Here is a 21,860-nt window from a genome sequence, read left to right as displayed (position 1 = left end):
AACAAAAAACGAGAGAGAGGATTGATCACAGTACAACCCTTTTCTACTATTTTCAGTGATAATTCCTTGCTCATAAGGACTTTTATCTTTCCAAACACTAACTGATTCTCACAGTAGATGAATAGCCATGAAAAAAACAAAGAGTATACTGTGTATAAGAGGTCGCAGAGTATTTTAGTGAAGTTACAGAAGGGATTTGCATTTATTGGCTATGTATACACTAACAATTAGTTTTGCTGCACGCAGATTTCAAACTACACACTAATTTCAGACAAATCATCATGAACCCTGTCAGTGCTAACTACAGTCAGCTTTTAAATTGGAAGTGTTTCTGTTTGTGGGAGGGGAAGGCTACTAGAAAACAGGAAAATAAGTGAAAACTCCAAAGCCATGATTCGGGTAGCAAGGGTATTCAATCCAAATAGTAAAGAACTAAGAAATCAAAACACAAGAGACATACTCTGGAAAAATTGTAATGCACTGCCATTTATGGGATGTCTCCACCGTGATAAAAAACCCACAGCACCCCCTCTCAGAATATGCACGTTACTGGAACCTGTGGATGCTATTGCAATACACATATGATATCAAATCTGTCCTGACAGATCTTGACTTTCCGTCCACTATAGATGAGATTAAGAAAGCTGTTAGCCAGATGAGTTCAGGAAAAGCTCCTGGAAAAGATGGGATACCAGCGGAGATATATAAAGCGGCAAGTCCAGCAGCACTAGCAGGTTCCATAGCGTGATCATCAGCATCTGGGAGGACGAAAACATACCACAGGACCTCCGCGATGCTATTATTGTCTCCCTTTTCAAGAATAAAAGGCAGCAAAGCAGAATATGGAAACTACAGAGGCATATCCCTCCTCTCCGTGGGAGGGAAGATCATCACCCGCATCATCTTGAACCGCCTAATAGCCAGTATTTCCGAGGCAAATCTACCTGAAAGTCAATGCGGTTTTCGACCTGGCCGGAGCACAGCCAATATGGTGTTTACTGTCAGACAAATACAAGAGAAGTGCATTGAACAGAACATGCACCTGCATGCTGTCTTCATAGATCTGACAAAGGTGTTTGATACCGTCAACAGGGAAGCCCTTTGGGCCATTCAAATACGACTAGGCTGCCCAAGAAAATCTGTCCAGATTATACGCCTTTTCCATGACGACATGACAGGCGAAGTACTGTCTAATGGAGCCACATCAGACCCCTTCGGCATCACCAACGGTGTGAAACAAGGATGTGTTCTCGCTCCTGTCTTATTTAACCTGTTCTTTGCATGCGTCCTTAACCATGCAATGAAAGATCTGGACCGCGGTATATACTTGAAATACCGGCATGATGGTTCACTTTTTGACCTCCATCGCCTGAATGCAAAGACTAAGACAGTGCAGAAACTCCTTTCTGAGGCACTCTTTGCCGACGACTGTGCCCTTATGGCTCACACTGAAAACGAACTTCAGCACATTGTCAACAAGTTTGCTGAGGCCTCACAACTTTTCAGACTAACTATCAGCCTCGGAAAGACAGAAGTTCTCCAACAACCTGCACCTAGATCAAATGCTCCTGTTCCGAGTATCTCCATTGACGGCGCTAAGCTTAAAGTAGTGGAGAACTTTAAATACCTGAGTAGTGTCATATCCAGTGATGGATCACTGGATAATGAGATCAACGCGCGAATATCCAAAGCGAGCCAGGCAGTTGACTGTCTGCGTGTCAAAGTTCTAAACCACCATAACATCCGGATGTCAACAAAACTGATTGTGTACAGAGCTGTTGTTCTCTCATCTCTTTTGTATGGGTGCGAAACATGGACACTATATAGGCGTCACATCACGTAGCTCGACACATTCTACACACGCTGCCTCTGTAACATCATGAAGATCCGCTGGCAAGACAAAGTGCCCAATCTTGAGGTCCTCGAGAGAGCCCAGATGACAAGCATTGAAATGATGATTATGAAGTCACAACTACGTTGGACCGGTCACGTCAGCTGCACGGATGCCAACAGAATCCCTCGCCAGCTTCTGTATGGTGAACTCTCCCAGGGCATCCGGCGTATAGGTTGTCCACAGAAACGCTACAAGGATACCATCAAAGCCAATCTGCAGTACAGCAGTATCAAACCTAGGGACCTTGAGGACGCCGCCAGTGACAGAACACAGTGGCGTGCAACAGTCAGAAATACCTTCATTGCCTTTGAAGAAGACCACTGCCGGTGTCTACAAGAGGCATGCGAACGACGTCACAGAGCATCAGCCATGCACAACCCACAGATTGCAAACTTCCCATGCACCATCTGCAGCAAAATGTGCACCTCTAGAATTGGCTTATACAGTCACCAGAGGGCACACCATGAGACCAACAACAGATGATCTGCACAGATTTGTCATCATCGGATCGATGGACTACCATTATTATGATATCAAATAATAATGATGTGCATTCACAAATCAGGGGGCATGGTTAGGCCCAAATTTATCAGACACATTTGTGTGGGAAATTAATTATAGTCACAGAAGCCACTGCAAACAGCTGGTTCACAGCCATTAACATCCTTTAACAGGGCCTCTTCAGTCATCATATTTAATTCTGATATGTCATCTGAAATGCATTCCAAATTAAACAGTCTCTCTAGCTGCAGCAGCTAATTACTGGGTACCTCTGACAGCTAATTACCAGGTACCTCATGTTACTCAAAGATGGCTGTATAAAATAAGACTTGGAATATGGCTACCTTGAAGTGGGATAAAAATTCATATTAATTTTTTTTCAAAGTTGTCCCTTCAACTCAGAGAGAAGCAAGTAAGTCCCAGGGTTTATTATCAGGGACTCTCACAGTAAGGTGGAGGACAGACACTTTTTCCAAAATGAAGTGGAAGCAGGTTATTTGTATGACTGTTTCAAGCAAGAGTCAGTGGCTTTCCTATTTAGAGAGCCACAGCAGCATGCCACTTTAAAAGGAGCATCTATGATCTTTTTTTCTTCTACTTCAGGGAAAAGATTTACTGAACAGTCCTAATGCATTAGCCAGGAGAAGCAAAGAACAGTAATTAAACCAGTGCTTGGCTACTGCGTTTATATTTTAAAAATCTTTTACCCCAACACACAGAGAGCTAGGAGGGAAATTCTGTATTTACTTCAACGTATTTATATAACAAAACTTAAAGCCACAATGAAAACTGTCGTAAGAGTATAGATTTAACTGTAGTCTATCACAGACACTGAACAGAGTTAGCACCAGATAATGCTTGCATTGCATTAAATTTCATTTCATACGCTTTTAGAAAAGCACTAAAGGGAAACAGGCTGTTTGCCTAAGTCTGCTCTGCTTTCATTCAAAGACATACATTAAGTTACATATCTTCTCTCAGATCAGTTCAGCAGACTAATTTAATTTCTGTCAGAGATCGAACAGAACAGTATTTTCCCACTTTGCTGTATTGCCTGACCTCTAGCGACTGTAGAGGTGAATTATTGACATTGCTTTTAACCAGTTTGGCAAGTTACATTAAGCGGTTGATTTTAATAGGTTTGGCAAGTTACAGCATGTATATGTAGACAAATACCTAATGAATATTATGTTTGAAAAGCAAGAATAACCAGCATTTATAAACAGTTAGCTGTCCCTGGATGTTGAACCAATGAGAATACATGTGAGCCACTATAGTACTGCCACGCAGTTTTTGATCAGGATCATTGAAGTCCTGATACAAGTTAGTTTCTTTATGTTACAATCTTCAGAGAACCTATAAATGCTTATAAAAATACATACCAGCCTCGACGAGGAAATCCATACACAGCAAATGTTGAGACCTCCAAAACCTTTAATCACAAAAGAGAAGAGGCAAAACTGCAGCAACTCTCTTGTTGGTTTGATGATTAAAATCTCCACAACTTGACTTCAAATTTCTTTCAGACAGACCATGACAAGAGTCACGGTCGCTAATTTGGCCTGCTGTAAAGCTGGGTAATTGTCAGTTTCAACTATCAGATCATACATTACTCCTGACTCCCCACCCAAATTCACTGGTGGGAAGTAACATTTTACTTTTTGTACAGTAATAAGTTAGGGTGCATGCAATATTTTGTTTAGGTATAGGTCCTAGCAGCAGGCAGACTAGTAATTGTAGAACTGTAATAATAGTTTCAGAGAAACTGATGGTATCTAAATTGAAAACGAAAAATTGTAACTTATTCTAAAAGTTGCCATGTAAGGCTTCTGGAAAATCGTGAGTGGAACAACTCTGAAAATATAAACAAAACAAAAAAAAAAAACGGCTTTTATTACTGTTCTACTAAAACACCTTACTGGCAGGGCACTAAGAATTGAAGGTTTTCAGAGACTCCTAAGGAAGGTTCCACATTCTACCCTATTTAAATTGGATTGTAACCGTAACTCCTTACAGCTCCCTAGTCTGATTGATTCCAAAGCATAACTGAAGAAGGTTCTTCATTTAAATCCAGTGTACATGAAAAATTATTTTCTCTCTTCCACATTAAACTGAAAAGATTTCCTGGTTTAAAGCCAGAAGTGGGTGTCTTGGAGCAAAAACTAACATGCTTTGCTAGTTGAGCAAAAAGCACAACAGCAATTGGTGGTTATAAAGCAAAAACAGAATACAAAATTTAGGGGGTTGGACTTGATGACCTCTTGAGGTCCCTTCCAGCTCTCCGTGTCTATGATCTGTCTAAGAAAGTGCAAATCCATTACACCAGGCTTGAATCTGATCTTAGATTACCAGCAAATTCCCTTCTTGCACCAAAATACTACATTAATGATTAGGCTGCTACTCCCCATCCAAATAGTAGGGTGATTGCAGATTATCTAAAATGCAGTACCTCCTCTAATTGTAATTATTGTTTGAGTGCTTCAGATTTCACACTGAGAAAGCTGTGTATGGAGAAGCTCAAAACTCCAAAATGAGGGGTTAAATATATCTACTGATATTTTGGAATATCAGTACAGTTTGATCGTAACAGATTGAAACAATGAAGGATAAAAATTTGACCAGGTGAAAAGTATATGCCAAGTAACAGTAGTGAAAAATGCTTGCGTGATGCTGTCCATTAAAAATCCTGTGTTCTTCTGAGATACAAGGATCAAGAAAAATTTAATTTCAGTAGGAAAAATACATTTATTAGTTTCCCACGTGCACCAAAATCATTATCTTTTGGACTCAATCAAACAACATTCACATCAGATCTGGGTCATCCTAGAAACTCACATTCAAGAACTTTGTGGAAGTTACCCCATTAACTTACCAGCAGAATTACAGTCAGAAGTCCATCAAATCTGTTGCTTGGGTACGATAAATATCTTTTAAATCCCATTGCCAATATTTTCAGCAGCATTTCCAGCAGATAGTACAAGATAAAAAAACAATTGATCGCCTTGAAGGTGTAAAATAGAGAGCACCATTAGAATTAAGCTTTGAGGACCAACAGCAACTACATAGAGCACTCATGTTTCTTACCCCCAAAACATAGTCATCTCGTTCAGATGGTTGTTTGTCTGCATCTAATACCAGCACCACCTAGAAAAACAAAAAAACTCTGGTGAAGCAACAGTTGATTGCTGTTGCCTAGAGAGCAATGCACCACATCAAATCAAGACTGGATCCCAACACACTCGAGCATTTAAAAACAAAAAACACAAACATTTGTTTCTCTCTCTGTGCCTATTTCTCCATCTCCTTTGTAAAGCATTGTGGACTCTACCAATTAGAAGTACCATGCAAGAACTAGTTTATTAATATACTCTGCTGATTCTTTTACAAACAGAAAAATTACTCCTTAGTTTTAAATTTTCTGGGCAAGATTAAACAATGAGTAATAGAGCCCGATGTAAAAATGGCAGTAGGAATGCAGAGTAATCTACAAAACTAAATCCCATTCTGTTTCTGATGCAAAAATCAGTACTTACACAAATAGAAACAATGTTTGCTAGCGCTACAACGTTCCCTAAGTAGCCGAAGAAGCGATGGCCAAAAGCAAACTGCACTTTCTGCAGAAAAAGAGACTGGTATTCTGGTTTGGGAGGGTGCTGAAAAGAAAAGAACATAGTTATTTTAGAAATTCCGAGTCTACATTCTTTGTCAGGAGTTGGGGGAAAAAGGCTGGATTTAATAGCAGATGAAAGGACACACACAGCCACAATATAAACAGGGAACAAATTCCACAAAACTCAAATTTCAGAGACATTAAATATATTTATGGTAGGACTGAAATTGTTCTTAAAGCCTCCTCTATGCATAAAGTTGTTTCAGTTCAACTAAAGGTGTGATTTTTAAACCAATTCAGGAATATTGGTGCCAAAAACCATGTGAATGATGTTATTTTAGTTAAAGACAAGTGGTTTGTGATTTAGCTTATGCTGATTAAATATGAGTTTAACCTAAACCAAAGCATGTGCCCCTTAATCTGAAATAAAGGGCTTCCAGACAAGGGTTTGCACAAATTTACAATCAGTTTTAGTTAAAAATCAATGCAGCTGTGTGCAGACAAGCTTTAAGACTGTATATTTTACTGTTGGCAAAAAATCAAAACTCTGACTTCATTCAAGGACTTTCTCATGGTAGAAAATCTTTTAAAAATACCTCACACATTTAATCAGAAACTTATTTACCGTGTGTGTTTAATATTGCTCCTACATGCTTCCAGTGATCAAAAATGGTGTTTAAACAAGAAAGCAATTTATGCTTATCTTCTTGTTACTCCTCCATGAAAACAATAATTACAAATTTGCAGCAATATTCCTGTTTAGTGTATTTTTGGCTTAGAAACAAAGGACACTAAAAGAGAAGTTACTCACCTGTAGTAATGATGGTTCTTCGAGATGTGCCCCCATGGGTGCTCCACAATAGGAGTCGGGCTCGCCCAGCGCCGCAGATTGGAATTCTTCTAGCAGTTTCTATTGGATCGCGCATGAGCCGACGCGCGCCACTCCCTTGCGCGCCCCCGGCCATGTGCACGATCCGGTCCCCGCCAGTTCCTTGACCAACTGCCTCGGATGCTCCTGAAAAACATCAGACAGAGATTCCGAAGCGGGGAGGATGGGCGGGTGGTGGAGCACCCACGGGGACACATCTTGAAGAACCATCGTTACTACAGGTGAGTAACTTCTCTTTCTTCTTCGAGTGGTCCCCGTGGGTGCTCCACAATAGGTGACTACCCAGCAGTAACCCAAGTAAGGAGGTGGGTAATCGATTCGTGTGCAGCTTGCCCCCAAGAGGACTGCTGTCAACAGATGGGTATCCTCCTCGAATACCCGATGTAGGGCATAATGCTTGGCGAAGGTGTCGTAGGATGACCAGGTCGCCGCTCTACAGATGTTTTTTAACGCGATGCCCTTGAAGAAGGCTGTTGACGCCGCCACCGCCCTGGTGGAGTGAGCCCTAGGCGGGGCCAGCAAAGGGGTCTTTCAAAGCCCGTAGCACATTTTTATACAGGACACGATGTGCTTTGAAATTCTCTGTGAAGAGAGGTCTTCCCCTTTTGACCTGGAAGCGAGAGACACTAGAAGCCTGTCCGTTTTCCGGAAGGACTTAGTTCTCTCTATGTAAAAGGCCAACGCCCTTCTCACGTCTAGGAGATGTAGGCGCGCCTCCTTGCTGGAGCTGTGAGGCTTCAGGTAAAACGAGGGTAAAACTATTGGTTCGTTAAGATGGAACTCCGAAGAAACTTTTGGAACGAAGCCTGGGTGTAACCGTAAGGTTACTGCCCCCTTTGAGAATACTGTGCAGGGTGGTGTTGCCATCACGGCTGCGAGCTCGCTCACCCTGCGGGCTGACGTAATCGCAAGAAAGAAGGTTGTTTTCAACGTAAGGAGTCGGAGGGGTACCGTGGCTAATGGTTCAACGGGTGGTCCCGATAGCGTGCTGAGCACCAAGTCCAAACTCCACAACGGTGGACGCGGTTTTTGAGGAGGGTACAGGTTTACCAGCACCTTCAAGAACCTTGTGACGATAGGGTGGGCGAATACAGTGGGCCCTTCCTCTGTATGCCGAAAAGCTGATACAGCAGCGAGGTGGACCTTTAGCGAGGATAGAGAAAGCCCATCTCGTTTGAGGTCCAATGGGTATTCTAGTATTATGGTTATAGGAACGTCAAGGGGAGCTAACTGCTTGGCGGAACACCAGGCTGTAAATCAAGTCCATTTCTATTCATAAGTCCTCCTGGTGGAGGTCCTTCGGCTACACTCCAGGACTTGTTGTACTCCCTCCGTACACGTGCTCTCTAAGGCGCTGAGCCATGGATTAACCATGCTTGTAGACGCAGACCCTGAGGGTGCGGGTGCACCATGGACCCCTGAGCCTGCGTGAGTAAGTCCGGCGCCACCGGTAGGGGAAGTGGTGGGTGATCTGACATGCACAGAAGCAAGGGAAACCATTGTTGCCAGTCCCAAGTTGGGACTATGAGTATCATGTGAGCTCTCTCCCTTCTGGCTTCCTGCAGAACCTCGTGGATAAGCGTTGTGGGGGGAAACGCGTAAAGTAGAGGGCCCTTCCATGAAATCATGAATGCATCCCCCAGGGACCCCCGCCCTATTTCTGCTCTGGAGCAGTACTGGGGACACTTCTTGTTGTACTGGGTGGCAAAAAAATCGACTTGGGGAAACCCCCATGTACGAAATATGCGCCATAGCAGGTCGGAGCGGATCTGCCATTCGTGCGTGAGTGCGAAGCGCCTGCTCAGCTGATCTGCCTTCACATTGTGAGCGCCCGGCAAGTACGAGGCTTTCAAAGTTATGTTGTTGGCAATGCACCAGTTCCACAATCGGACTGCTTCCGCACATATCGCACGGGATCGTGCCCCTCCTTGTCGATTGATGTAGAACATAGTGGAGGTATTGTCAGTATTGATCCCAACTACTTTGCCATGCAGGTAATCTCGAAAATGTCTGCACGCGTTGAACACTGCTCTGAGCTCCAGTATGTTTATGCGCAGTGTCTGTTCTGCAGGGGACCATAGCCCTTGTGTCACCTTGCTGCCAATGTGCGCTCCCCATCCTATGTGGGAGGCGTCAGTAGTAAGAAAAACAGAAACTTGTGGTTGGTGAAAAGGCACCTCCATTAGCAGATTCTTGGGATTTTCCCACCACGCTAGGGATCTGCGCACCTCTGTCGTGGGCGACACTACCTTGTGGACAGTATTGGATGCCAGTTTGTAAACACTCGCCAGCCAATGCTGCAGGCTTCGCATGTGTAACCTGGCATTCTGTACCACAAATGTCACTGCTGCCATGTGGCCCAACACCTGTAGGTACGTTAGGACCGGCACCGTGGGGCTGTACATTATGACTTGCACCAGTGAGCTGATGGCGTAGAAGCGGGCATCGGGCAGGTATACTCTTGCTGTGATAGAGTTTATGCGTGCCCCTATGAACTCTATATCTTGTGTGGGTTCGGTCTTTGACTTTGCAAGGTTGATAACTAGGCCCAGCGAAGTAAACATGTCTGCGGTGACGCGTATCATGCGTAAGACCTCTGCCTTTGAGGCCCCTTTCAGCAGGCAGTCGTCCAGATATGGGAAAATAAACACCCGCTGTCTGTGCAGTTTTGGTAAAAACTCTGGGAACCGAGGATAGGCCGAATGAAAGAACACTGTACTGGAAATGTTCCCTGCCAACTGTGAAGCGGAGGAAGCATCTATGTGCTGGGTGGATTGTTATATGAAAGTAAGCATCTTGTAAGTCGAGGGCTGCAAACCAGTCTCCATCGTCCAGTGCCGTAAGTATGGAGGCAACTGCGATCATCCGAAAGCGTTGCTTGCGCAAGTAACGGTTGAAGCCCCGTAGAGCCAAGATCGGCCTCCAGCCTCCTGTTTTCTTCTCTGTTAGGAAGTAGCGTGAATAAAAACCTTTCCCCTGGAATTGCTCCGGCACTCTTTCTACCGCCCCTATGAACATAAGGTGATCCACCTCCTGCTTGAGCCTCGCCTCGTGGGCAGCGTCTCTGAGATGAGGCCTGGCGGGAGGCTTCGTCGGTGGAAGTGACTGGAAGGGGATCGTGTAATCCGTGGCTATAATCTCTAGCACCCATCTGTCCGTGGTGATCTTTTGCCATTGGGAGTGGAACGGTTTGAGGCGATGATGGAACATGAGATGAGAGTGGCATTGAGCGATGGTGTCGATAGTGCAGCCCCCGACATACCCGTCAAACTTCTTGTCTTTGGGCCTGCCCCGAAGGTGTACAGCTTTGTTGAGAACGTCGCCTGGGAGTTCTGTACTGCTGCTGCTGTTGATGGCGCCCTTGGTCCTAGCCTCGCCGATATTGAGCACACTGTGGTTGGTAAGCGTAGCGTCTTTGCTGAGGATAAAATTTCTTCTTCTTGTATGGGGGAGTATAAATGCCCAAGGTTCTAAGTGTGGCCCTCGAGTCCATGCTGGAGCGGAGGACCGAGTCGGTTGAGTCCGCAAACAGCTTTTGTTTATCAAAGGGAAGATCCACGATCTTCGCCTGCAGGTCTCTGGGGATACCAGATGTGTGGAGCCAGGATTCCCTACGCATGACCACTGCTGTAGTTGTTGAACGTGCTGCTGTGTCCGCCATGTCTAGGGCAATCTGGACTCCCGTCCGCGACGCTGCATAGCCCTCTTGAACAATCGCCTTTAACACTGGCTTCTTGTCTTCCGGGAGTGAATCCATGAGGGGAGTAAGTCTGGAGTAATTGTCAAAGTTGTGGTTTGATAGGTGTGCCGCGTAATTTGCCATTCTCAATAATACGGTAGAGGAGGAATATACCTTCCTGCCAAACAGCTCTAGCTTCTTAGCATCTTTATCCGATCCCCCCGATTTGTACTGAGATGCCTTCGACCTCTGCTGGGACGATTCGACCACCAAAGAATTTGGTTGTGGCTGACTAAAGAGGAACTCCATGCCCTTGGCTGGGACGAAGTACTTCTTATCCGCTCTCTTGTTCGTAGGCGGAAGAGAGGCCAGGGTCTGCCATATGTTAGTGGCTGACTCCATAATGGCTTCGTCCAGCGGGATAGCGATTTTGGATGAAGCCGGGGGTCTCAAATTTTTCAGGAGTTTATGATGCTTCTCCTGCACCTCTGCTATTTGAATGTCCTGCGTGAAAGCTACTCTTTTGAACAGTTCCTGGAATTGTTTAAGGTCATTTGGGGGGGGGCGACATCCCCGGGAGCCATGGCCTCATCTGGGGAGGATGAGGAGGAACCACCAGGGTAAACCTCCCTCAAATCCTCTGGTTCCCGCGGTCGATGATATACTTGCTCCCTGGAGGATTGTGAAGTAAGGTCCCGGGATTCTGGACCTAACTCCCCCTGAGACAACTGTGTTCCCATCCCAGAGCGAGAGTGTACACGGGGGTATTGAGAAGCAGGGGAGGACCTGCCCCTGGATCTAGACCTGCGGTGTCTGTGTTCAGCATGATGAGGACGACCATAGCAGCATGGGCAAGGGCCCAGTGATGGAGACCTGGACCACGATCGGAGAGTGTACCCATGATGTCTGGGAGAGCGGGACCTCCGTGACAACATAGATAGTGGTGAAGCTGGCTTGTGATAGTACTCAAGGGGATCCGTGCCCAGAAATGGTGAAGGTGGCCCAAGCCACGGCGAAATTGGTTGGAGGAACGGAGAGGGAGGTCCTATATAAGCTGGTGGAGTCACAGCCCGTCTGTGTGGCATGTGTATCTCGGGGGGAGGGCTAGGTGATAAGGGCAGCACAGCCCTGTCTGGAGATGGACTGCGGTGCCAAGCTTTTGCTTTTGCCTTGCCCCTCCCCTGCAGGGTGGGCGGCGCCCCTTCCCGTGCCGGGGATCTCGGCCCCATTGTCGGCGCCGTGCTCGGCACAGTCAGCTGCGGGGCGGCTCGGGTAGCTTCCTCCGGCACTGGTAGGCTCCGTGCCGGGTGCCCCTGCGCCGTCGGTGCCGCGGGGGCCGGTGCCGCTTGCGTCGGCGCCGCCGATTCCGGCGCTTGCCGCGCTGGCGCTCACGGCGCCTTCCGTGCTGCCTGTTGTGTAATCGGAGGCTCAGCCTCTCCCACGTGCACTGCTGCGCTGCCGCTTTCATGAGCTCGCAGCTGGGGACTCTGCGTTCCGCTCGTCCTGCCCGCTGGGCCTGCCGGCAAGGATCAAGCTGGGGAGAGTTTCCTCTTCTTCTGCACCAAGGGGGTCAAAGAGGCTGCCTTCCTCTTATGCAACCCAGAGGACCCTTCTGCGTGAGGCTTCTCTGGCAGTTCTGGCTGGAGAGCCTTATCAAACAAGAGCATTTTGAGCCTCATCTCTCTGTCTTTCCTGGCCCTGGCTGTAAGCTTAGCACAGTGAGAACACTTCTGGGTAACATGTGATTCCCCCAGGCAGCGAATGCATTCACTACGCCCATCAGAGGCCAGCATAGCTTCGTGGCATGACTCACACTTCTCAAACCCCGAGGAGGCCATCGCAGTGAGTCTTTACTGTTAATAGGGTACTTAGCCCGTAATCAGTGCTTTTTTACCCCAAATAACAATCACCAGCCTGCGGGGCAGTGGACGGCTTAACTAGCCTTCTTGTCCGCCCCTCTCTCCTTTGTTCCTCTTCTTTCTGGTAGCTGATATTCTCTTTCTCCCTCTCTCCTTTTTTTTTTTTTTTTTTTTTAAAAACAGTGACAAGACAAACAAACTACACATAAAAACAACTATCTTATCTGACTCTGGCTTTAGCCTGAGCGGATTCCGTCTGCAGCCGATGGTGGTTGAGAAGGAACTGGTGGGGACCGGATCGCGCATATGGCCGGGGGCGCACAAGGGAGCGGCACGCGTCGGTGCATGCGCGATCCAATAGAAACTGCTAGAAGAATTCCGATCTGCGGCGCCAGGCGAGCCCGACACCTATTGTGGAGCACCCACGGGGACCACTAGAAGAAGAATAAATTTTGTTTGATGTGATGCTATTGACAAATTTTTTAGAAATGTGAAATGGACTAATTTTTCTAGCACAGTGCAGTCCTTTCGATGTAAATTACTGTAAGTAAACTTTGAGTTTCCAGCACTTACAAGAGAGAATAGCTAACTGAGAAAAGAACTTTTGGGGAAATGCAAAGTCTCCTTCCAACCAGTCCTTCACTTGCTTATTACTAATCATATCTTATAATAAAGGAAAACATACACACATTTTGCTTAGTTAAATCGCTTAAGAATTCCCAAGATAAGAAGCATTACAAATATTTTTGTTTTGCTTTTGTTTGAATACTTCTTTTTTTAGATGCATTTAATGTTTAAAGGGCTCAAGTCTTCCAAAATGTACATCACAATGAAAAGCAATGGCACTTGTCAAAAGAAAAACCATTTATGAATAATACTATGAACACACCACGTAATCAGTTACCTTCACCATGCTACAGTCTGCTCAATGTCATCTCTTCACAGCCAAAGCCTGCTAGTTACTGAACAGCCTAGAAGTTCTAATAGGAAAGTGCTATTTAAATAATTGTCATGATCATACCTGCTTAACGGGATCTTTGTCGAGTTCATCAAAGAGTTTCTGAAACAAGGCAGCTGACAGGATGCCATTAGGACATGACTTAAGTGTCTTTACATGAAAGAGAAACACAAATCAACATCTACATTTAATATATTTGTAGAAACAGCAGATTCTTGAATTTCTGTCAGTACTCAGGAAGGAAGCAGGATCCAATAGACAAGATGCTGTATCAGCACTCAGGAGATCCTGGTTCTAGTCTGTACTTGGACACTGATCTGCTGCATGACCTCAGGCAAGTCACTTCTTTGATCCTTTCTTTCTCCTTTAGGCTTTATGGCAGCAAAACTTACATCACTCAAGGGCATGAATATTCCACTCCTTGAGCAACATAAGTTATACTGGTAGAAGTGCTAATGTGGATAACCATATAACACACAAAGCTATATATGCAGCTCACAGGGGCAGACAAGTTGAGAATGAGTGCCTTAGATTCTAAGTTGTCTGAACAAAGGTGCCTAGAATTAGCCACTTAACAATATTCTGATTGTCTGGGACGCTGACTTCCTATTGGAATGATGTGGCTTCAGAAGTGGGTTTTACTCAGAAAAGCTCCCGACTTAATAAATTTGTTAGTCTCTAAAGGTGCCACAAGACTGCTTGTTATTTGTGAAGCTAAACATTAACATTGTTACCCCTCTGAAAATATTTACAGTTAGATGCTTATCTTCTCTCTCCCCCAACACATCCTGCTCTGTCGTCTCTGTAAATACCACTAGTTTGAATCAGGGAGAACACATATCGACATAATATCGTTGTACCGGCTGGGTGTAGTGTCAAGTTCAAATTTAAAATTTCAAATAAAGGCCAGCGCGGAAGTGCCATATCTCAAAATCAAATTTATTAGCTGCCAGGTATGGCCGCTGCTGTCCAGGTGCACAGGAAGGCAGTCACAGGAAGCCCATGAATTTGAACTTGAATTTATCAGCACCCAGTCCTTGAAATATAAAGGGCATCCATAATGAAAAATCTCTTTCACCCATTGCATTGCACAGCATTGGTAGCCATCACAATCATAGCCATCTCCCTCAGTCATGAGCACTCAGGGTAGTAATCTGCCTAGTAGCTCTCAGGCTCGCAAGAGAGCTCCAGCGTGGACCCATCAAGAGATTCTGGATTCCTTGCGGCTTGGGGAGATGAATCAGTGGTGAGCAGACGTCGGGTGCCCAAGAGGAATGAGAACATACATGACAGGATCTCACAGTTGATGACCACCAGAGGTTACTCCCGGGACTTTACGCAATGCCAGGTGAAGGTGAGAACTCCAGCAGGCCTATCAGAGTCCAGGAAGACAACCGGCATTCTGGGTCATCTCCACAGACCCGCCACTATTCTGAACATCTGCACATACTTCTTGGGGGCGTGGGGAACCCCACCATGCTGCCAAGTCTTCATTATGACAGTTGTGGAGGACCTGGTCTGGAGTTCGGGGTGACCAAAGAGGTGCTGGAGGACCCAGGAGGATGAAGCCAATGGAGAGGAGGGTGATGGCAACCAGGTGGGGCCTGAGGAAGTTCTTCCTGACAGCCCGGATCTCCTTGCCTTAGAACTGGAACTGGTTCTCAACTAGGCAGGTCCCCTCTATGCCTGTCCCCAAGCCCCCCAGGACCAAGCTATTCTGGTGAGTATTTTTTTCTGAATGCTAGAAGCAGGTTACGGGTGGGTATAGGCACAGGCATGGGCATGGGCACAGGTTATCTATGAATCTGTGTCCCTCAGAACAGCGTGTTAATATATCTTGGGGTGGAGCACTTTTTTGGAGATCGTCCTGAATGCCTCATCCAGGCACTCCTGTATTTTTTGCACCAGGTTTTTGGGCAAGCCTGACATATTGCGGCTTCCATGGCAGCACACCTTGCCTCACCACGGAACAAGACAGCGACCAGGTGTCATGGCACCACACAGCATTTTGGCAAATTTTCCAGACTTGTGGTCACACAGGTTAAGCACTTCTTCTTTGTCAATATCTGTTAGTTTTAACATGGTGACGTCTTCTTTGGTAACCTGAGGAAGCACGGGAATTTGGGTTGGATTTTTTTTGCAATGCTGCCTCACCTTTTACATTTCCCTGGAGCGCACTGCCACACTGCATGACCGGCGTGAACTCCATCTCCCCACCTCTGTGTGGGGGGCAGGCTCTCTGGGCCTTATCTCCTCCCACTCCCCCCACCTTTTTTCTTTTCCAATTTACAGGGATCCCTCCACACCCAGACATCCATGCAGCTGGAATCGAACACTTCCCCACCCTTCCCCCTTGCCATGCGACTGCCAGGATCTGCAGACTCTGCTATTACAAACCATGATGTGTAGCACAGGTGGGTTTGCCCTCCTGCACGTGGCCTTTTTGGTGACTGCCAAGAGACTTGGTTACCCCATCACGGCAGACGGGTGGAAAAAACGCCCCCCACCAGCATTTTTTTTCCCACTATTTACAGGGCTCCCTCCACACCTAGCCATCTTGAGGCTGGAATAGAACCATTCCCCACCCTTCCCCCTCCCCACACAGCTGCCAGGTTCTCTGGTCCTTGTTACTTGTGGAGGATTGCTCCAAGAACAGGCAAAAAAAGGTTTTTCCCCTGCTCCAGGACAACGGACGGCTTACCCTTCTTTGCAGCCCAACAACCCCTGTAAAGCGGACAATAACTTACCACATCCACAATAAAATGTTCTGGAAAATGGTGGTAAATGATGGCTTGTGCAACACACGCCTTGAATCCCATCCTTAATCAGACTCAAGTGGCCTTGCAAAAAGAAACTTTCCCTGATAGTAAAGGCAGAGAACCATTCATTTCATTGGTAAAGGATTAGTGTGCACTGTATCTCAGTTGTGACCTTCACTTTCCAGCTGTCATGCCCAGTGTGTGACACAGGCTGAGAAGTGCAAAAGGTGCAAGCAGGATCTGATCCTGCACCCCACGGAGTGGTCTGAAGCAGAAACCAGTGACATGAAAATGGGGACAGCACAGTGGCGTCCCAGTACAGCAGTGGCGTCCCAGTATGCTTGGCTTCCAGAGAGAGCAAGTGGCAAAGCAGACAGAAAATGCAGTGAAGCTCGTAACAGCATTGAGCAGCCAAACAGAAGTCCTGGGCTCCATGCTAAAGCTGCAGAAGGGCTTCCAATTCAGCAGCTGGGAGCCCCCTGAAGACAGGACACCCACCCCAATTGTTGCAATACCTGAATGCAGGGAAGGAGGGAAAGAACAGTCCGCTGCTCCAGCCCCAAGGGCCACTACAAAAGTCTCTTCCACCAACCTTGACCACCATGCTTCTTTTCCCTGCTGCTTAAACTTCTCTTCCACTCAAAATAACTTATTCTTTTGAGTTCAGTGTGATTTTTTGGCATGCACAAGTGGTAGAGTGCACAAATCACTGCTGGGAACAGGGTGGAGGTGGGGATGGCTGATAGCACAGCTGCCCACTGCTGCACCAAGGTCCCTAGAGAATTCGCAGCAAAGGCACTCGGGATGGGGGGGCGGGGGTGTTGAGATGGCTGACCACCCAGCTGCCTGCTGCTATGCCAAGGTCCACAGAGGACTCCCCGCAAAAGCACCTGGGTGGGGGTGGGGAGGGCCAATAGCACAGGTGCCCTTTTTTAAGGAAAATAACCCTCCCCCCACATCCATTCTTCTGCCTGCAACTTAACCACCTACCTCCAAGTAAAAGCGTCTGTGTAAGACACGGTCTAATTTATGGGTTTGAATTTGGTGGGGAACACTAATGAGTTTCCTGAGTTGATGCTGGTTGTTATTACAGCAGAGAAATATTTTGCCATCATAGGCATAGCAGATCATTCATGAAGCTATTTTTTTCAAAGCGTCCCTGATTGCTGCTGCCTCTGCATGGTTATTGGTGAATGACCGTGTAAGCCCTGTCTATGGCCTCAGCCTTGATATTCTAGGCATTCAGGAAATTCTCCCACCTGCATTCAAAAATATTATGCAAAATAACATACTCAGTAAACACAGTGGGGGCATTAGTTTCAGAAAGGTCCAAACGGGTCAATAAGCATCTGAACCTCACTTTTAAACAGCCAAAGGTGAATTCAATCACCATTCTGCACTTGCTGAGTCTTTGGCTGAAGTTTTCTTTGCTGTGGTCCAGGGTTCCTGTGTAGGGTTTCATAAGGCAGGGAGCAGAGGGTAAGCAGCATTGCCCAATATTACAGGAGACATCTGCATGTCACCAATCTTGATTTTCCAGTCTAGGAAAAAAGTCCCATCCATGAGCTTTCTGTACAGCCCAGAATTTCTGAAGATGTGCACATTGTGAACCTTCCCTGATCATCCCACATTGATGTCACTGAAATGACCTTTGTGATCTACCAATGCCTGCAATGCTATGGAGAGTACCCCTTTTGGTTTATATACTCAGAGGCCAGGTTGGCCGGGGCCATGATGGGGACACGCGTGCCATCTATTGCTCCACCACAGTTAGGAAATCCCATGAAAGCTAAGCCATCCACTATTGCCTGTACATCTCCCAGGGTCACAGTCTTCCTGAAGAGACGCCAACAGATTGATGGCTACCTGCATCACCATGGCCCCCACTATAGATCTGCCCACCCGTAATTGATTTACCACTGACTGCTAACTGTTGAGCACTCTCTTCTGAACTGTTAAGCCCTGGATTTGCACATGTGAAAGTTCTGCAGCCACTGCTCCTCAACCCAGGACTCCAAATAATGGGGTCCCACCAGTGTGTGCTGGTTTCACGAGTCCAAAACTGCTGCTCCACTGTCAGCAATGTATTCAGGGCAGCCAGCAGTTGTGAGTTCTTGGACTGGAGTGGAAAGATTTCCTCTTCAAAACCTTCATCATCGTCATCAACCCCCATCTCACTTTGTAGTTGACACAAGAATGGCACCACGGTCAGTGAAACTGCAGTAACGATGTGTGCAATGACCTGAAGCATCTGAGGGTCCATGACTGCACTAGCACAGTCTCCCGTTCATTTTCGCATGTAACTGGGTGCTCTGCATTCTGCGACAGCATTTTGCATTCTGGGATAGTAACATCAAACACCCACAAGCAACCAGGGCTAAGGCACTGTGGGATAGGTACCCACAACGTATTGCTCATGCAGTCGAGTTTGGATACGGCAATGGGGACATGGAAACTTGACATGGAGAAACAGAGGGTCAAATTTCCAGAAGGTTTATGGACACTTAAATTCGAATTAATAATATCAAGGTTAAGAAATCAAATAGATTAGAAGTCAAAATTATTTTGTAGTATAGATGTACCCTGAGACTAGAACTGACACACACACACACACACTTTTTTTTTTTTTTTTTTTACAAGTGTCATTTCAACCGTGTTTGTGCCATGAGGCACCTGGTGCTCATTAACTTAACCTGCTTCTTGAGTCTTTAATTTTTCTTTATGCAGTGTTTCCTCTACAACATACTTTCCTCAGCTGTCATACAAAATATCAGCTGCTAGACAGCGTCCCCAGAAAAAGGCTGTGACACTGACAGAAAAGCCAACTTGGCACAACCCACATCATCATGATGGACATTCAGTCTATTTGTACATGAATTTCAAAGAGATGCACACCAACAATCATTAACCTATTTATTTGTAGCAGTAGAAATCAAGGATAGCTGCTAAGTGTATTTGCCTGTGCTTACTTAGCTTGTAGAAGCAATTAAGATATAGAAGGCTTTATATGTGCACAAGAATGGTTCAGTTAACCATAAAATCAAAGTTATAAGATACAGTAGAAATGCCAACAGCTTGGGCATGGAGACTGTTCACGAATCTGAAATGTTCGTAACTCTAAGCAAATTGTTATCATCATTCTTTCAATAGTTTGCAACTGAACATTAACTTAATATCTTCGAAACATTACTAAGCCATAGAAAAATGCTGCTTTTAACCATCCTAATTTAAATTAAACAAATAGAAAACCTGTCTCCTTACCTTGTCAATTTTTTTTAAAATTTCCCCCTTATTTAATTTTCTTTTTTTGTCTCTACTGCTGTCTGATTGGTCCTGCCAGTTCCAAATGATGTGTGTGGTTGAAAAATGGTTCATAAATCTGGTGCTCATACCTCTGACGTCCTACTCTACTGCATGAATCTACATTGTCTTGGACTTAATTACCAATGCTATGATGTCAGTTATCAATGCTATGACAGTGTATCAGCTTATTATCTTAATTGAATTATTGAAGCTAGTTTACCTGTGTATTCACAGGAAACATATTAATTTCAAAGTGACAGTTTGCACTACCTGTTTTTCCTCAAGAGAGGTCTTGCTGTGACAAAAGGCATGTCAGCTTAGCAGGGAGCTATAAGGGAAAGCCCCAGGTCTGATCCTGACATCTCAAAGTTTGGTTAAATTTTAACAGGGAAGGTCTAAGCCATAAAACTCGAGATCTCCAAGTTCACCCTGGATTACACTGGAATTCTCATAGAAAAACTTGAGTAGACTCTACATCACACAATAAGTGTGGGCATGCTAAGTATGGGAAGGGCCACAATTTCATCCTCGTTTTCCTTTGACATGGGCATTTCAAATGCCAGAAGAAAATAACGTTCTGGCACACCTAAATTTGCTCTCCTCCTAGAGCTAAAATGTATTTTGAGGCACTCAAACGTGCAGGTAACACTGGGACAGAGAAACCACCCATGAGTATCTTTCACTGACCTTTGCTCTTTGTGTGCCTTCACGTGGGAGAGACAACACTAACTCCTTCCCCCCACCCCACTAATCCAAAGAGTGTGTAACCCTAGCATCTGGGCAATGGCTTCAGAGAAGATTTGAGAGCCACACAACACCGAGAATTGTTTGCTAAACTGGTGTAGTGCCCATTTTTATATCGCTGCCCTTTTCTTATTATAAAATCCTAAAAAATTATACTGTGAGACAGGGTTTTAAAAATTTAGCAATAAAAAATGTCTAAATGAAAACAAAACAGAACCATACCAAAAATAGGCTGAATAGTTCTGGGGGGCGAGGGGGGTGGAAATTACAATGTGAAATGAAGCCTTATACTTTTGTTCACTAGTTCAAACCCAGAGTTTGCCAGGAGTGACCAAAAGTTGATTTTATCAGGCAGCTGCCCATTAAGCCATAAGCCAAATGAGACAGGTGTTTCAAGACCCATCGCAAACACAACACCATTCAGAACAAGAAGGCCAAGAAATATATAGACTTGCAGCCTGCCCTTTCAGGGGGCATTCCTGTGTTGGCAAGGTGGGAAGTTTTGCTGACGTGACTACTCTCAGACCTGCTCTAGAGTTCAACAGACGATCTCAGTCCCCCAGGCTATCGGGCCAGAACCTTTACCATGAACTAACATGAACATAATCAAACAAAATCAGACTCCTACCCTCAAGATAGCTTGCTTGCAGCAAGAATCCATTTCAACTTTCTGAAGTACTTGTAGTAAGGTATTAGAACGGACACACAATCTGTTTAAAAAGAAACAATTTTAAAAAGGAGACAGCTAACTATAACAGCTATATTGAAACATCTGTTTCTCCCATCTCTCATGAAGGCACCAAGCTGCTGATCATAACTCCAGCCATATACTTATTTTTATAGCAATTACAACAGACATGAAAGATCAGGTGTAAAAAAAGAATCAGCCTCCATCCTCCCCCACCTCGATTTACAAGACAGATAAAAATGAGAGCCTCAGAACTGTGTTTAAATTATATAGCTTTGGCTGTTGTAAGCAGGGCTCAGGAGAGAAGGCAGGCAGAAAAACAAGAGCTCATTAAATTCACAGATGAATGATACGCTGACTTACCACCTAAAACGGAACCTCCAGGAGTAACATATGCAACTGGAGGAAAAATATTGCTGTCTTCCTTCACTTACTCTTGCGTGTTGACAGGACTCTCTGTCATGGAGCACAGCACTTCGAATGCAGCCCGGATTCCTAAACGTCTCCTCAAGAGCGAGGACTGAACCGATTTCTATACAGTGAAAACAACACAGAGAAGTTACCTTTCAGTAGCTATTACAGAAGCAACTCACTCAGCTGAAGTGACAAGTGCCCTGAAGCACGGCCCTTCCCTCAGACTAGTTTTCATCTGAAGAAGTGGGCTTTTCCCAGGAAAACTCGTGACCTAATAAATGTGTTAGTCTCTGAGGTGCCACAGGACTATTTGTTATTCACAAAGCAAACTGTAACCTGCAGAAAGGGCCACTTAAGTTCACTTAAGGCTGGTTTACAGAAAGGTCACATAACCCTTCACTTCCCCTCTGCAAACTTCCCCACCCCTAGCCACCAGCAGTCCATCAACAGAATCCAGTCATATATATTTGTTCTGCAGTTTAAAGAGTAACTTTAAAAAGTTGTGAAGGCTGAGATCAGTGAAACCCAGGAGAAGACATATTTCTGGGAGAGAGCACAGAGA

At 45.4% G+C, this 21,860-nt stretch overlaps 1 protein-coding gene across 2 annotated transcripts in view; it reads right to left on the bottom strand.

Moving 5' to 3' along the window:
* Window positions 1-21,860, bottom strand: part of TPCN2 (two pore segment channel 2) — a 73,349-nt gene that overhangs the window by 17,116 nt on the left and 34,373 nt on the right. For both annotated transcript variants that reach the window (XM_074997443.1, XM_074997442.1), the window contains exons 11-17: window positions 21,319-21,416; window positions 20,825-20,906; window positions 13,454-13,540; window positions 5,929-6,048; window positions 5,480-5,539; window positions 5,268-5,396; window positions 3,778-3,827 (exon numbers count right to left, since the gene is read on the bottom strand). In XM_074997443.1, coding sequence (XP_074853544.1) covers window positions 3,778-3,827; window positions 5,268-5,396; window positions 5,480-5,539; window positions 5,929-6,048; window positions 13,454-13,540; window positions 20,825-20,906; window positions 21,319-21,416 — 626 coding nt within the window. The remainder of the gene's footprint in view (window positions 1-3,777; window positions 3,828-5,267; window positions 5,397-5,479; window positions 5,540-5,928; window positions 6,049-13,453; window positions 13,541-20,824; window positions 20,907-21,318; window positions 21,417-21,860) is intronic.

This window comes from Carettochelys insculpta, chromosome 6 (assembly GCF_033958435.1).
Source record: "Carettochelys insculpta isolate YL-2023 chromosome 6, ASM3395843v1, whole genome shotgun sequence".
NCBI lineage: Eukaryota > Metazoa > Chordata > Testudines > Carettochelyidae > Carettochelys > Carettochelys insculpta.
This window is presented reverse-complemented; position numbering and strand designations above follow the sequence as displayed.